Below are 16462 nucleotides of genomic sequence, written 5' to 3'. Positions count from 1 at the left end.
TTGAAAGATAACATCCATACCTATAATTTTTTTTTTAAGGTTACCAGCTCCAAAGTACATCGTTTTAAGGCTCACAATTAATAATTATAGTAGCACCCAAAATTTATCCAGTACTATATCGGTATTAACCTTTACTCAGTGTTTTGCTCATATATGGAGTTATACAACTCCATATAAGTCGCGACTACTTCCATTTGAAAGATAACATCGATACCTATGACTTGTATAGGGACACCAGCTCCAAATGACATCGTTTTAAGGCTCAAAATTAACAAGTACAATAGCACCCAGAATCTGTCCAGTACTATGTCGGTCTGGACCTTTACGCAGTGTTTTTTCTCATATTTGGAGTTATACGACTCCAAATAAATCAAGAATAGTTCCATTTACAAGATAACATCCATACCTACAACCTTTATAAGAACACCAACTCCAAATTATATTGTTTTTAAGTTATAATTTTGATTAGAAGTTGTTAGTAAGACTATCAAAATTTTAATTACATAAGAGATAAATTTGACAAGCACACTACATGTTTTTATGCATCACAACATCTATTATCATTACTCTATATTCAAAGAAACTCTAATTTCCTACACATTTTCAAGAACCCTAGAATCACAACATTGGGGGTTTGTTCAATTATCCTTTACTAACTTTGAAATCAAGGAGGAAAACTAAGGAAGAACACTTTTATCAACAATTTCGAGTTCAAATTGAAGACTTCTTACCAATTTCTTCTTTAATTTTTCTTCATTTTCATCACCCATACTTGACCCTTAAGTTCCTCTTCTCCAACCAAGCTTCTTAATTTCAACCTAAAAGTGTTTCTCTCCTCACAAACCCATTTGTAAGCTTCAATCTCACAATTTGAAAAGATTTCTTAAGTTATTTTTTTAAGAGAGGCAAGAAAGAAGCCTCTTTCTCTCTTTTTAGTTGTTGTTCCACTTGAACAGTAGCATTAAGCATAGTGACATTAGGTTTTATAGATCAATTACTATTATACCCCAACTTATCCCTTCTAAATTTGAGTTTATTGCACTGACTCGACATTGTTTTTTATTTTCAAGACCTTTTTGAACTCTAATCACTCTCAAATGTTAACCCAAGGTAAACCATTATGTCTTAAGACCCCAAGTAAAAGTTCAGCCCGATCCAACAATCGAATTAGGAGATACGTTCAATATTGTAAAACTGGACAGTTGGAAATTTGATGCCAAAAATCTGAATTTCACATACCATATAATTTTACTTAAATCATCTTAGGTCTTAGACTAATTCTTTGGAGATTCCTATTCATAATTATCATAAATTCATAAGATTTTCTTCCTAATTTATCATTTTTCAATTGATAGCTACCCTATTTAACCCATATTTATCTATTTTTGCCTGGAGGTTTACAAAGAGGCTTGAGTCAAGACTCGAGGCTCTATCAAGAAAGATTGTCTCTGTAAACCTCCGGTTATAATTTTTCTGGGTTATTAAAATATAAGAAATTTAACCGGTAGCAAAATGGGTTAAATTAAATTAAAGAAACCCAAATCAAGATAAAAATTGTGAAATTAATGAAATGAAAAGTGAATAGAATGCAAAATTGTATGACCGAAAGTGCCATACCCCTTTATATTGGGAAGAAGTGGGAGATGTTATAGTTTACATTTTGAGTTTAAGTTATGTATTGGAAATTATATAAATTATATGAAATGATGAAGAAAGTAATGTGTAAATTTCATTGTAATGATTAATAATGTGAGGGATCATTGTTATGTTTTGAGAAAATGAATTTACACACACACACACACACACACCCCCCTTAAGGAAGGACGGTTTAAAATAGAATGTGTGCCTGGTGTTAAATGAAGAAATAAAGATACATTGAATGGTGATAGTTGAACCATTATTGATATGTCGTTGAAGTGTAAAATATCTAAGTAAGGAATAATTAAATGCAAATTGTATGCATGAGGTGGATACGATACTTGGGAGAGGTAAGTTAGTTAGTGATTGAAGTAGTGACAAAATGTTTAACCAATGATTATATAGGGTAGATGAATTGGTAACCAAAATGATTTGTTGAAAGCTAGTGTGGGAAGTTGATGAACATGTGTGGAGATTAATTTGAAAGGTTGAGATTGGGTTGCTTTGAATTTCTATGTATATGGCCAAAACATTTACAATAATAATAATTAAGTTGATGGTTTAATTTTCCTGAATATATATGGCATGTAAGATTAATGTATTAAGATTAGGGTGGAATTTGAGTTAGATTCCACATAGGTGTTGCCATAAGTTCCTATTGAGATCCTAGATGATTTGACTATGGAAGTGCGCCACTAGTGGGGATTTTGATCAACATATAAAGGAATTAGGGAATAAGACAGTTCCTATAGAAAAACAAATTATGGAAGAGTTCTCAAATTGCAAAAGAAACTTGGATACGAGAGTCCTAAATGATGAAAAAGAATCCAGAAATTGTTTCATAGATTGGTATGAATCTTAAATTTCAAGGACAAAATTTTATGAGGAGGCGTGTAAACCCTTGGTTATAAATTTTCTGGGTTATTAAAATATGAGAAATTTAACCGATAGTAAAATGGGTTAGATTAAATTAAAGAAATCCAAATCAAGATAAAAATGGTGAAATTAATGAAATGAAAAATGAATATAACACTAAATTGTTAGAAAGAAACATTTATGGGGACAAAATGAATACGTAAGATCAAGAGAGGTCAATGTTCAAATAAGAGAAGGTTAGGGGTTTATGTACAAGTAATATAAAGGGGTGGGGATAAAGGTGCAATTAACAAGAAGATAACACTATAAATACCATTATACTTTCTCTCTTGTGGTGACATGCAAGAGCATTAAATGGGTTAGGGTTCTTTAATCTTTTCTTCTCATTCCTTGATGAAATCTACAACAAAATGTTAACCTAGAGTGGTTTAAAAGAGTCAATAAGTGATAAAAGAGAGATTTGGGTGGTTTAGAGAGTTTAGAGAGAGGCTTGAGAGAAGACATATTGATGGCAAAAACTCTGACAACTATAACTCCACCTTCCACCGTTGGATCACAACGATATTTGGATATGATGTTTTCCTCCATGTCTTGTACATTTTCACTGGATCAATCTTCTATATCAGTCTCCGGTTGAGAGATATTGCAGGAGGAAAATTTCTAGGAAAATACACTGCTAAACAGCCTTAGTTGTTGATTATTTTCTCCTTCATCCACTGTTGGATTGGGCTATAATTTGGATGTGTTGTTCGTCCTAATGCTTTCTAGATTCTGAACAGTGGAGATTAGAAATAAACTCTCCAAACAGAAGTTATGCTTCTTGCACAATAGGTCTGCAAGTTTTAGGTCAGTTTGGTTAAACCCAAGTTTCTGAAAATTTCACCGTTGGATGAAGTTGATATTTGGATATGTTATACTTATAATGGTTGTTTGAAATCATAATGATTAGCTTTGGCTAATGGCATTCGAATGGATGACTAGAACAAATGATTGATTAGCTTCGACTGATATCATCCAAATGAATGACCAGGACAAGTGATTGATTAGCTTCAGCAAATGGCATCCAAAGTGGATGGGCGGGATGAAAAAAAATGAGTAGCTTCAGCTAATGGCACCCTAAGTGGATGACTAGGATGAATAAATTATTAGCTTTAGTAAATGGCATCCTAACTGGATAATCGAGATGAATAAATGACTAGCTTCGGCTAATAACATCCTAAGTGGATGACCGGGATGAACAAATGATTAGCTATGGTTAATGGCACCCTAAGTGATGACCAGGATGAGTAAATGACTAGTTTTGGCCAATAACATCCTAGAGGGATGACCATGATGAATAAACAATTGGCTTCGGCTAATGGCATCCTAAAAGGATAGTCGGATTTGAGTGTTATGAGTTAGTTTTAAGAACCGATACGTTCATGTATACTATATTTTGTATATACTAAGTATATGAAAGAACTATAATTGTTATGCTTTAAACAGAGAATAACATTAGTTCGGCTAACGGTATCCGAGATGAATTATCGAGTTTGAGTATTGTAATTAGCCTCGATAATTGATGAATTATTAACGATGGTATTTACATAAGTAAGGATAAATGAAAGAATTATGATCTTTTGGTCCATGAATGAAATGTAATGTTAATATTGCTTTATTATGTTTCTTAAATTGCCTATAATGCTTGAAATTATCTTGTGTTGTAACAGAGACATCATACCAACATGATGCGTAAGGAAATTCATTTCGCGACTCACACATTTTGAAAAGAACTATATATTCGCATGTTATGGGTGATATGAGTTCTGCATGAACGGACGTGTTAATCACTAAATTAGTCGTCTGACCCCTTTTGGTAAAGACTAGTAATGAAAAATTGAAATGGAACACAAAAGGTGAATATACAAACAAGTTGATATGATGTGTATGAATATACATATAAGGTATTCATCTAATGATGATGTCGTGTTGTGAAATTACATGAGGTCAGGATAATGAAAGTACTAGTTGTGTAACTTGTTGTTCGACACTCTTGTATGAACTCGTGATGATAACGAGATTAGAACAAGAATGTGAATTTATGAGTATGTTGATATGATGTAATGTAAACCTATGAGTATAGAAATATAATATTATGGGCACGTAAATTGAGAATTCGTTCCATGGGAATGTTGATTTACATTATCCTACATAGATTGTGCCTTGTTAATGAACAGAATGCAATGATAAATTTGAAGAATCATATGGTGAAAAAACATCCACAAACCTGACGATTAAAAAAAAATTCCAGTGATTTTGGCCTTGAAAAAGCCGGGTCATTACAATGAGCGAATTAGGATCAGTTTCCTTCATAGTAATTGTAGTTTTGGATGTTTAATAACTAATAAAATTGGTCTTACTCAATTTAGAGCTATAGAACTCCAGTTATGGGTCACCAACCGAGACTAGGTCAAAATAGACCCTATAGGGTAGTAGGTCTGATTTGCTGACGAATAATTTCGAGTGCCTTAAAGGTAGAACTGGGTTCTCCTCCCTTCATGGGACTTGTAGCCCCGTGTCATATCTTTCCAACGAGACCAATCTCACTTGAAACGGAGTCCTGGAACTCCGAATATAGTCAAAAATCTAAGGAGAGGTCGGAATGTGACCTCTGCTGGCAGATTCGAAAAGTTACTAAAGCAACTATTTAGACACGTTAAGTGTGAAAATTCGGTCCTTTTGCTTTGAGAAACATGTGATATTACATCTTAGCTTCTAAAAGAAATGAGTCATGTTCGGAATGAAAATTTGTAATGATAATTATAGTCGGACAAAGAATGATGATATTAATGGGTGAAATTGGTATCAACTAGCATACATTTAGTGTATGTTAGGATCTCGGGTAATGGGATCACCATGCATCGATGCCTTTGGGGCATGGACTAACATACATGTAGTGTATGTTAGGATCCCGGGTAAGGGGATCATCATGCATCGATGCCTATAGGTCATGGACTAACATACATTTAGTATATGTTAGGATCCCGGGTAAGGGGATCACCATACATTGACTAGCATACATTTAGTGTATATTAGGATCCCGGGTAAGGGGATCACCATGCATCGACTAGCATACATTTAGTGTATGTTAGGGACCCGAGTAAGGGGATCGATACGCATCGACTCCTACGAGGTAATGATAATACTGGTGAAATTGGTATCGACAATGTGTTAGGCGAAAATAGTTGTGGTTGATCTTATGGAATCTTGAACGGGAGTTGAAAATGAAAGATGAAACGGTTTTAGTAATTGAATGAGAAAGAGTTTCAATGGAAATAAAAAGGGAGAAGTGAATAGAATATGAATACATGTTTGCCTTTTTAAATTGTTGGATATTTGTGTTGTGATATTTATGTTTCAATCATATTTATTTTGTTTTAGGATCATCGCATACACAACAGGAGTAAATCCTAACTTTTGTTCACTTTTTATTATCTAGTTCTAGGAAGTATATCCTTGTATTTTGAAATATTAAAACATTTATATAACTTAATTTGCATAATTGATGTTTAAACTTGAATAGATGAACTTAACTCTAAAATTCATATAATCATGTTCCATGTATGCGTGTTTATCTCATTTATTTCTCTATAATGACATTTATTGTTCAATGTATGTTATAAATATTGTGGTTGTGATGTTGTTTGTGGGATTGAAACCCAAGACGATTAGGTCGTGATTGAGTTATGAGATGTGAGATATTAGAAGTGTAAACATGGTATATGTCGATAACTTGGGACCTCCCGGTATAAGGAAGACTACTGAAATTTCGGTGGAAATTTCAATAGATTTTTATATAAGAACTGTATAAAAAAATTACTTGTATTTTTACATACCAAATCGTAGGAAAGTAACTATAATTGCATAAGAAAGTAAGGGGCGTTACAGTCTCTTTTGAGCACCCATTTTATCAACATGCATTATAACTAGTAGCTTAGTTCATGAAGTTATGACCCTTATGGAAAATCTCTACATGTTTTTAGAGTATCACCTATCGATTCAAATCGCTTACTTGATTATAAAGGGTTTTTAAAAGCACGTAATGCAAGCTATGTTCATGGCTATGAAAGAAAGGGAAATTCATAGGCTTAAAATGTGTTTGAGATTTTCAAAGACCTAGGATCACCATCAACTAATCACTTCACTCTCTTTCTTTTGTTATCTTTGTAAAAGAAATGACATATAACCATGTTATATATTTCATCAATGAGTCCTGTTTCCTAAAACTGGACAGGAAATAACTATGTCATTCTTTTCAATATGAATTTTCACCTCATTCAATCAATGGTTCAAAAAGTCTTGTTCTTATAAATTATTGGCATATAACCATGTCATTCCTTTTATTGTCAATCTCAAACTTAAAGAGAATACTAAAGCTCATTGCCCATCATTTATCTTATGATATTCCATATTTTTTGTTGTCTTACATTTCAATTCAAAGGAAGGGCCAAAGTTCACTATCAATCATTAGCCTCGTCATTTCCTCATTTTTCTTTCACTATCTTTGTAAAAGAATGACATATAACCATGCCACACATTCTATTTTCACCTAAAAGATCAATATTCTCTTAACAAAGACCATAAAGCAACTCTAACTTTTCCTTTGATGGATAATCTTTCTAATCATTTGAAGACACATGATGCTTTATCACAGATATCAAAAAACATATTCATAGTTCATTATTTTCTTCTTTCTTTTTTCTTTTATTTTTTTATGTTTTTAGTTTTTTACTCTTGACCCCGGTATCAACTTTTAGCATTTGTTGTGCCTTTCCTCAATTAAAATCTCTATTGCCCCTCCTACACATTATATGCATTTTCCTACCTTTAACCTTTTCATGGAATTCCATCATCAAAACTTGATTTTCCTTCAAGTGCAGGCAATTTCTACTTTTGGCTTTTTCAAAGTTTTCCTGATGCCCCCCCCCCCCTCCAATCTAGGTTTTTTTCACTTTTAACTCTTTCTCAATCATTGAGCTTTCATTCTTAGTATTCCCTTTACCATTGACTCTGTTATTGTCTTCATCTTTTCAACCAAAAAATGTCACTTACCCCCAATATGGGGTGTGATCTAGGTTCAGGTTTCCTTTCGAAAAAAAGATTATAAAAGGCTCAAAATGAAATTGCAAAGAATATATATTTTATGAATTGTGAAAGGAATAAACAAAGATGACATTTTCTCATTTCAAGTAAGGTTGGTTAGAACCAAGAAATTTCGACCTTGTCTAATGTAATAATTTGGACTTGCAAAGAAAAATGATTCGCAAGTCCATAATTGTTGTAATATCCCAATAATTCAAAGCTGAAATTGATGGTAATTTTTCTTTTTGTATGTCATCACGTTGTCAATGATTCTCACGACAGTATTCAAGGGTTTAACAAGATAGAATTCATTCAGTAGTATAAGGACTCATATGATTTCAAAATGCAACATCCCAATAAAGTGAATACCCCATTTATACATTCATAACATTTTATTTACATGTTCATACATCCACATTTGTGTTCTATTATAGTTATCAGCATAAGCCTTTACAAAAGTGTTGTATGGTCATTTCATAGCTAGTATATTTGTTACACAAAATACACAACATCTAAAACATATGGATACATAGTTCATATCAAAACATGTGGAACCATGGGACGGGATTTCTACGCACCTTGATTGTGTGATGTCTTTGTTACAAAGCAAAATAGATACAAGAATTATAAATAATCTAAACATAATAATAAACAACTAGAAGAATGTTATCGTTAGGGGTAATCCATTTTTTGTTTGGTTCGTTTTTTATCAAAAAAAAATAACCAAACCGTTTTTTTTTTTAAAAAAATCAAAACAGGTTCAAACCAACCGATTTCGATTCAGTTCAGTTTGGTTATTTTAGAACAAAAACTAGTTTTTTCGGTTTGACTCAATTTTTTCGGTTTGACTCAGTTTTTTTTTTTGTTTTTTTCGGTTTGGGCCACATGGCCTAAACAACAACAAATTATTATTATTATTATTATTATTATTATTATGTGTTCACCATCAATTAGAATGCTAAGAGTTTTTTAAAAGAAAAAAAGTAACCTGGTAGAAAGAAAAAAGGGGAGAAATAACACAATTTAACAAATAACATTTGTGACTCTTAAATAAAAATTGTTAAGGTATTTTAAAAGCTATTTTGAATTTTGAATTTAAAAAATAAATCAAACTCTACTATTCTTATACAAACTCTACATTTTTATAAGAGAATCGTAATTTTTATAAGAGACAAATAATACATGCAACTCGCAATGCAATGCGTAAATGTCATATAAAACTTGCTAAACAATGCTAATTTTTAAAATACCATTTTCAAGCCACGGTGTATCACAAACCCACAAAAATAATAATAAAAAAAAGAACAAAAAAGAAAAAAGGTGACTTCAGTTCACAGTAACAAAATAAAATTTTCTAAAATCAGCTGCATATAAAAACTCCAAGGATTATTATAAAGTACCATTGGCTAGGTAAGTGTACAGGTACAGTGTCTCCCAAAAGTTCAAGTTAAACATGCTGGTTCAGCCCGCAGAAAGCTCGACTCAAAGCCCACAATGGCCACGGAAACAAATCAATATAAAACAATGGTAAGAATCAGCTACATACAAATGCTGACAAGCAACAAATAAACACTTCTCTTGAAGGAGCCGCAGATAAACTTTACACAGAATTACATCAAACACACTTTAAGCTCAGATGTTCATGTTGACATAAAAGCAATCCCAACAACTCTTAACGAGTTCTGCATTTACCTTTGTTTATTATACACCCAGACCATCTAGGGGTCGTCATCATAGGGAACATCCACAGCAAGATACGATGGAAGAATTAAGATCGGCCTTCCATTATGGTGGAATTCAGCAACCATTGAAGCGTGATTTGGCTGATAGTCCCAGTTATTACCAGTCAAGTCCAAACGCTCAAGACTACCTAAGTAATAACAAGTTGGATATAGGTTAGGATTCAAGTGTTCACATGAAATCACGGGCCATTAGCACCATGCCCAAGAGTAGTCATTTCATTTTGTACTACTGCCACCTTCCATGGAAACTTGTAAGCACTTGCAATTTGGCTAACTTTATTGTATATATCATAATACCTTAATTTTCCCAACAGAAAATGACGAGATTTCAAATGTAAAATGTGCTACCAATGTTATACCAACAAAAGAAACACAAGTGGAAGTCAACAGCCAATATTAATAAATAAAAAATCATTCAAGTAGACAGATACCTTTAGATAACTTCAGAGCAGAGCATATAACTGTTAAAGATTCTAAAGGCATGAGATTGTATGCTGTGTTGATGGTAATAATGTTTGGAGCCAATGACATGAGCTTTGCCAAAAATCTTGCAGTTTCAAACCCACCGCGGTTTTTGCTGTACCAACTAAGTCATTAGTTGATCCATACTGTTGGCAAGAGCCATAATATCAGTTAAGAAAATAAAGAAATAATTTCAAACCTTATATTGATATCAACAAGCTTCAATTCTGCCATCAATCCTTTCTCTAGTTCCCGAAAGCCAAGTGAACCCAGTCCAACGCCTCCAACATTAAGTGTTTTAATAGATGTGCCCAAAATGTTTTGCAGAGGTCCTGCTACATCACTGGTTTACAGTAATTACAAAGTTAATGCAACTCAAGAACAAAACATAACAATAAATTGTTACTTCTATACCAGAGCCAAACAGACAAACCTGCCAAGGCCATTATCTGCAAGTGAGAGAGAGTTTAGTGGTCTTTTCAAGTTTGAAAGGCTATGTAAAAGTTCAGTTGCTCCACTGCAGGAAAGCTCACAATTCTCTAAATACAACTCAGCCAAGGGAGAGCATCTATCAGGAGCCTCGATAATATATGGGATTAAGCATCTGCAAAGTTCAACTGCAGCTTTGAGACTTTTGCCTACTACATTGAAAGTGGATGTGACAAATGAAAATTCATCTAACCTGATGCCATCATCCTCAATGGGATTGTCACTTATATCCAGGATCTCCAAGTTCGGCATGGAAACAAGTGCACGTCTAAGACTCTCCACGTCATCCTTGCGAAGATCATTTCCCCTTAAACCAGACAATAATTTTATTAATAAAGTAAAAAACTGTCTGAAAATCAAAAGGCAGTCATACAATCTTATTAATCATCAGAGTGCTATGCCCTAAATTGAATGAAGGAGAGCAAAAATAACAGTTGACCTGGTTATGCCAAAATTGGGATAGCTTGGTTTAAGATATTGTTCAAGAACATGAGAAACAGCAGATCATATCACCTTATATTGAGTACACGTAATGATTGCAAAGACTTTCCTATTCCTAATGATAATGGAACTTTGCATTTTGATTTCCCATTGAGATTACCAAGCCATCCTGCTATCTGTAATGTTATTTCAAAATATCAATCTTTTGCAATTATAGATGGATTTGAAATGTATGATAGATCTAATAGAAATGCATTACTCACATTGTTGTCAGAAAGGTCAAGGATGGATAGGCTAGAGGAAGCATCAAGAAGAACGCTAAAAAGCATCCATGCAAAATTCCCGTCTAGATGGTTGTCATGTAATTTCAAAGAACACAAAGACCTGAGAACAAATACATTTACAAGTAAGGGCATGTATCATTGAAGTAAACAGAGGAAGCTTCCCAGGAGAACAAACTACATTTATACACGAGAGCCGAGCCATCGAGATTTGTAAATAGGTTAATGTAAATATGTAATACGAGTAACCATAATTTTCTGCTTTTATTCTCTATGCAAGTCCAGGGACGAGCTGTAAGGGGCTGTTTCAGCAGAAAAAAATTCCAGAATACATTCCAGAAAAATAAAAATCACACTAGAAGTGATACTGTGCGCATTGATTGGATATTGAAATACACCAAGAAACTGACAACAGGAACCAAAATACGACAAATAATATTTGACAATATGGCAGCTGAGTTACAGGTAAGAGGTCAAGACTTCCTGGGGACATGTCCAGTATATTTACCCTCTCAGTACAGACATGCTGATAACTCAACACAGCCCATTAGATTTGACAGTTTATGAGCATCTCACCAACCTCAAGAAATCAGAGAGAAAAAACAGTAAGAAGCTGATCAAGAACAAAGCATAGGTTGAGAAGAATGGATATACCTGCCTGATGAAAGGAATGATACAAATCCAGGAGGTAAGGAAACTGGATTAATTTCAAGAAAGCTGGATGTGTTAATTGAGAAGTGCTGTATTCCATGTGTGTGTGTATTAACCACATTTAAAGAACCGCATATTGCACTGACAAAAGTTGGTGAAAGCTTGCAGTAAATGAACTCTAGTGATGTCAACGTTTCACTGTTTTGGATCAACAGTTTGCATAATCCATCAACCTATTGATACAATAATCAAAATTCAGCATTCTTCATTGAATTTGGACACAGGGTAACACAAATAAACATTAGTCTGAGGAGCTTGACTACATTATGATAAGGAGAATTTCCCATTTTCAAGCATAGGTTACATGAATTTGATATTTAATTACATGGTCTCACAGAACGACTGAATTATTATTATCCAAGTAAAAAATAGCAGCATTCAAGTGCTTCTAGATGTACCAAGAAAGTCACGTCAACAGGATCTAGAGTATTTGGTTGGCTGCACACTGCACAGGTTGGTGATTACATTTTCTTAGAGAAATAATTTGTCCTTGACACAAATTGATCACTAGTAATGTATATCCTTTTAACATTAGGGTCAGAGAAAATTGGATTACTTTTTCTTCTCGCAAGAGCATCTTATCACCTCTTCGGAAACTATTATAAGTTAGTACACACAAATTACTTTCATTTCCTATGGTGGCAGAGCAGTATTTGGAATGAGTGTATTTATAGCATTTCCAAAGGCAGGGTAAAGAATCTAGGTTGGACAGGCTCATATTCGTCCCTGGTTGACTTGTATAAGGTAATGATTTTATCTATATTTCTCAAAGTGGTTCAATTCTTTCCTTTTAAATTCCATATTATGGTGTAAAACAACAGATACATAACTTGGAAATTTGTCGAAAAGCATATCCATTCACTTTGTCGTGGTAGTCAAAATTTGTAGCATGTATGGCAAGAGCAGTACTATTTGTTAAGTTGTCAAGTGCTATGCTTGTTTACATTTTTTTCTCTTTGTAGTGCCTTTTCGGTGTTTTGTGGATATAAACTGATTACAATTATAGCTGAAGTTATTGGTCTTGCACTCTCTCTCAAAAATAACAAGAATTCTTAGCTACTTATAATATCCTAATGCACATATAAAAAGGAAGCAAGCATACATGTTTCTCAGATCTGATCCACTGCACTATCAAACTTTGCAAGTTGCTCTTCCTTAATAATACCTGTTTCAAAATAGTTATTAGCATCTTGGTATTTATCAGTCTGTCCAGAAGCATTGTCTTGAGAAAGATTAACGATGTGAGACGTGGCTTTTAATGCAGATCATAGAAACAGGTTAATATAATAAAATTTCTTCCTAACATGCCTAATATTGCTTCTTGACAGAAAAATATGAAACAATAATGATACTAGGGGTTGAATCTTCTCTCCCTCCTGCAACTTCAGCCCAGAGGAGGTAAGCAAATGTCATCATTATATTGAACCTCAGGTTGCTTGTACTATTCTTAGTTAATTTCTAGGGAAACCCTCAAAACATGACAAATCTAAAGATGAGATGATCTGGTATGAAAACATGCCTAGGAAAGCTTTGACAAAATGAATAAACAAAAACTCCTTCCATGATTGTCAGGACAATGGTAAGAACATCTCAAGCCCATAGTATCACTTTTAAAAAGAATTCTATCTAAACAACCCAACTTTCAGGTTTTCAGCATATATGAAGGCCAGCAAAAACCAAAACACACTCCAGCCAAAATGAATCCATTCAAAATAATAATAACAACAATAATAGACATAGAGACTCTAGAAACATATTCAAAGTTGTTGATGGTTCTATTCTACTCAAGGGATAAGAACATACACAAGTTTCTGCAACACAGAACACATTTTGAAGTCTCAAACAGCTGCACAGAGAAAACAATATAAATGAACCTAACCATGTTAGTATAACTAAATTGTTTGAAACATAATGGACATATTAAAGAGACTCCACAATACATGTTACATTGGATAAGTAAAATCGATTTGGTTTCACATTGAACGGTCACTTGCATGAAAGCCTTGATGACGGAATAAGCATATTGTCAAAAATCAAAGGAAGAAACAAGCTTTTCTGCATTATGGCAGATTTGAATAGATGTTCACTAAGCAACTCGGTTTCCTCCAGAAATTAAAGAGGCTAGGCATAAGCTCTCCTAATACAAAGAATTGGCAATACATGTTACCTAGCATAGTGCCCGAATTGTTGGCAGTGGTATGATAATTTAGAATAATTTGGATGATTTACATGTCCCTCGCAACCAATACATTTCAGCATACCATCTGCAAGGAACATAACAGCATTTGATGAAACAAATTCCTCAACTTAACAAAGCTAGAAGCACATGCAAATACATTAAAAACAAAACAAAAAAACAAAAAAAATCACAGATGTGTTTCTGAAATTTCTTGATTAGTTGCCTCATCTTTTTCTTCTTCTTCTTCTTCTTTTTTTTTGCGTGAAATAACATGATTCATTACCTGAAACATTCATCTCACCGATGCATCCATTAAAAGAGGGGAGCAAAGCTAACTCTGCTGCTTCATCAAGGCAACTGTTTATCCGGTTAATACAAGAAGAATAAGAAGAAGAAGAATCCAAATACAAGCAATATATATATATAGAATAGGTAGCAATACTTCTGCAAATGTGTTTGCCAGTATATCCGTCGCCAGTCAAGTTGTGTTTCAGAAGGGTGAAAAGGGTCAGGCCAGCGCAACTTAAACAGCGCCTTCCATGCCGAATCAAAGTTTCCATTTCTGTTGTAAGAAAACACCAGTGAACTGTTAAGAGGGGGCAACGAGAGGAAAAACCCAAATAAAAAGAAATTCTGACGACCTCCCACGCTTTCTCCCACCATCGTTCAAAGGCGCCTCGTAATCATTGCAGTCCTTAAAAGGCCTGCTCCACCCAAATAAAAAACAAATCAAACAAAACATTTCTTCCCTTTTTTCATAAGCATTGTTCTGCACCGCACCCACTTACTTACATATCTGTTTCTAATTTGTGCAAAGCCAGCGGGGGTAATTTTTTCAACAAACGATTAAATAAATGAGACGGGAGGTCATATATATCCGGTCGAACATCATCATCTCCGGCGGCTGCTGTTTTATATATATATATATATATATATAAAAGAAATCAACAATTTTGCAAGATCAAAAAATTCAAAATTGAAATCGTGAAGAAGAAATTACCGTGCACTACTTCTCTTTTGATCGCTTCGATGACTAGAGATATTAGAGAAGGAACTTTTCTTGCCATTCCTATTCCTAGTTTTGTAATCTTAAAACCAACTGGATCAGCTCTTGATGGAACCAGCGCGGCGTTTATCTATGGTATAGTTACTCACCAGGCCAGTCAAGTACAAGAGACGACCCGTCTCCTATTCTTCGCTCCTTTGTTTTCAGCTTACGACGTCGTGTTGTTGTACAAGACTTCTTTAGTTTTCAATTTCATTCCAAATACTTCTTCTTCTTTTTTCAAGAGTGAGTATTTTCGTTTGGTTTTCTTTTAAATAAAATAATCAAATTAATTTTTTTCTTTTGAGAATTAAAATAAAAATCGATTCAAACCAATTATTTTTGATTTGATTGTTTACATTAATTGATGTTTGGTTGTTTACGTTAAAACCTACATAAATTTATCTGAGCTTTTATGATTATTTTTTTGGGCTTTTAAAAATTTTGTGATTCTTCTGATTTGATTTGCAAATTAACATTATTGCATATTTTAAAGACAAGCTCAAAGCCAAGCCAACTCATTTATTTTGCAAAAGCTAATGTTATATATTTATTATTAATAAAAACTTAATTTATCTTTAATAATTATATAATATTATATTAATGAATCTAATATTTTGATTTATGAATTTAGAGTAAAGATAAAGTTTATAGGACAAAAATGCTTTGCAAAAAAAAATTATAAAATAGTTATAATTATGAGATTTTTATTGCATCAAAACATTGTTCTTAAAATATTCCTGGTTGATGCTCTCTTAAATACTGAATATTTATTAGAGTTGTAAAGACTAATACATATTATGTTTTTTCCTTTATAAAAAAAAGTAATTGTTCTCATAAGCTGAAGTATAATGAATACCTAGAACTAATATATTAGTACATCAGTACTTTTCATAAGACATGTACACTGAACTAATCCGCATTAAAATTTCATATGAAGAGATTATATATGTCAATAGAAAGACTCACGTGACGGTTGAATAAGTAATTTTTAGACTTGACATCACTAAGTTATTTTATATAGATAATTTTATATTTTGATCATATTACATGTTATCTTAATCAAAGTAATGAAGGGACAGATATTGGGTATAGCATGAATTGTATGAAGGTACTTGAGTAATCAAGAAAGGATTCATCATTCTAAGTGAATTAGGAGAAAATATTTTATTTGTTCTTAAATAATACTGATTAAGAAATCCTTAGCCAATGTGGAAAAAGATTTGAAAAGAGCTTCAAATCTTATTCAAACGATTAATGACTATTATGTATAGAACAAATATGATTTAACATGGCAGACATACTTCATGCTTTAATGTTAAATCAGAACATTATTGATGAAAGGATATTAAGAAACCGATCACTGAAATATTAAGTCAAACCACTAATGACTTTTTTAATATTTGGAGAATTCTGACACGTTGCTAGATGATGCACATGATCTTCAAATGTAAATTAATCAATTATTGAATTGATA

General features: G+C 33.1%; 1 protein-coding gene across 3 annotated transcripts; it reads right to left on the bottom strand.

Annotated features, from left to right (window-relative positions):
• Positions 1-9004: 9004 nt before the first annotated feature.
• LOC133682737 (uncharacterized) lies at positions 9005-15099 on the bottom strand. 3 transcript variants are annotated; one of them, XM_062106241.1, is made up of 16 exons: positions 14941-15099; positions 14733-14847; positions 14582-14644; positions 14383-14502; positions 14224-14297; positions 13929-14025; positions 13565-13607; positions 12864-12926; positions 11705-11934; positions 11033-11153; positions 10842-10945; positions 10522-10635; positions 10273-10443; positions 10039-10182; positions 9809-9963; positions 9005-9505 (listed from the first exon to the last, which is right to left on the bottom strand). In XM_062106241.1, exons 1-16 carry the CDS (start codon positions 15005-15007, stop codon positions 9354-9356), a joined length of 1833 nt encoding a protein of 610 aa, XP_061962225.1. In that variant the 5' UTR covers positions 15008-15099; the 3' UTR covers positions 9005-9353. The 3 variants fall into 3 exon arrangements, with proteins under 3 accessions (XP_061962225.1, XP_061962227.1, XP_061962226.1); XM_062106243.1 differs by having other exon boundaries at positions 9809-9954; XM_062106242.1 differs by having other exon boundaries at positions 14733-14844; positions 14941-15095.
• Positions 15100-16462: the final 1363 nt, after the last annotated feature.

The sequence above is a fragment of the Populus nigra genome, chromosome 2 (assembly GCF_951802175.1).
Source record: "Populus nigra chromosome 2, ddPopNigr1.1, whole genome shotgun sequence".
NCBI lineage: Eukaryota > Viridiplantae > Streptophyta > Magnoliopsida > Malpighiales > Salicaceae > Populus > Populus nigra.
Note: the sequence above shows the minus strand (reverse complement) of the source record. Positions and strands in the feature narration are given on the sequence as shown.

Bases quoted from the DNA above. Each gene is read 5' to 3' on its own strand.
- LOC133682737 (XM_062106241.1), bottom strand. From the start codon at position 15,007: ATGGCAAGAAAAGTTCCTTCTCTAATATCTCTAGTCATCGAAGCGATC. The intron at 14,298-14,382 runs GTATTGCTACCT...CCGGATAAACAG, and splicing joins TGGCAAACACATTTGCAGAA to TTGCCTTGATGAAGCAGCAG. The intron at 12,927-13,564 runs GTATGTTCTTAT...ATTTTGAAACAG, and splicing joins TCTGTGTTGCAGAAACTTGT to GTATTATTAAGGAAGAGCAA.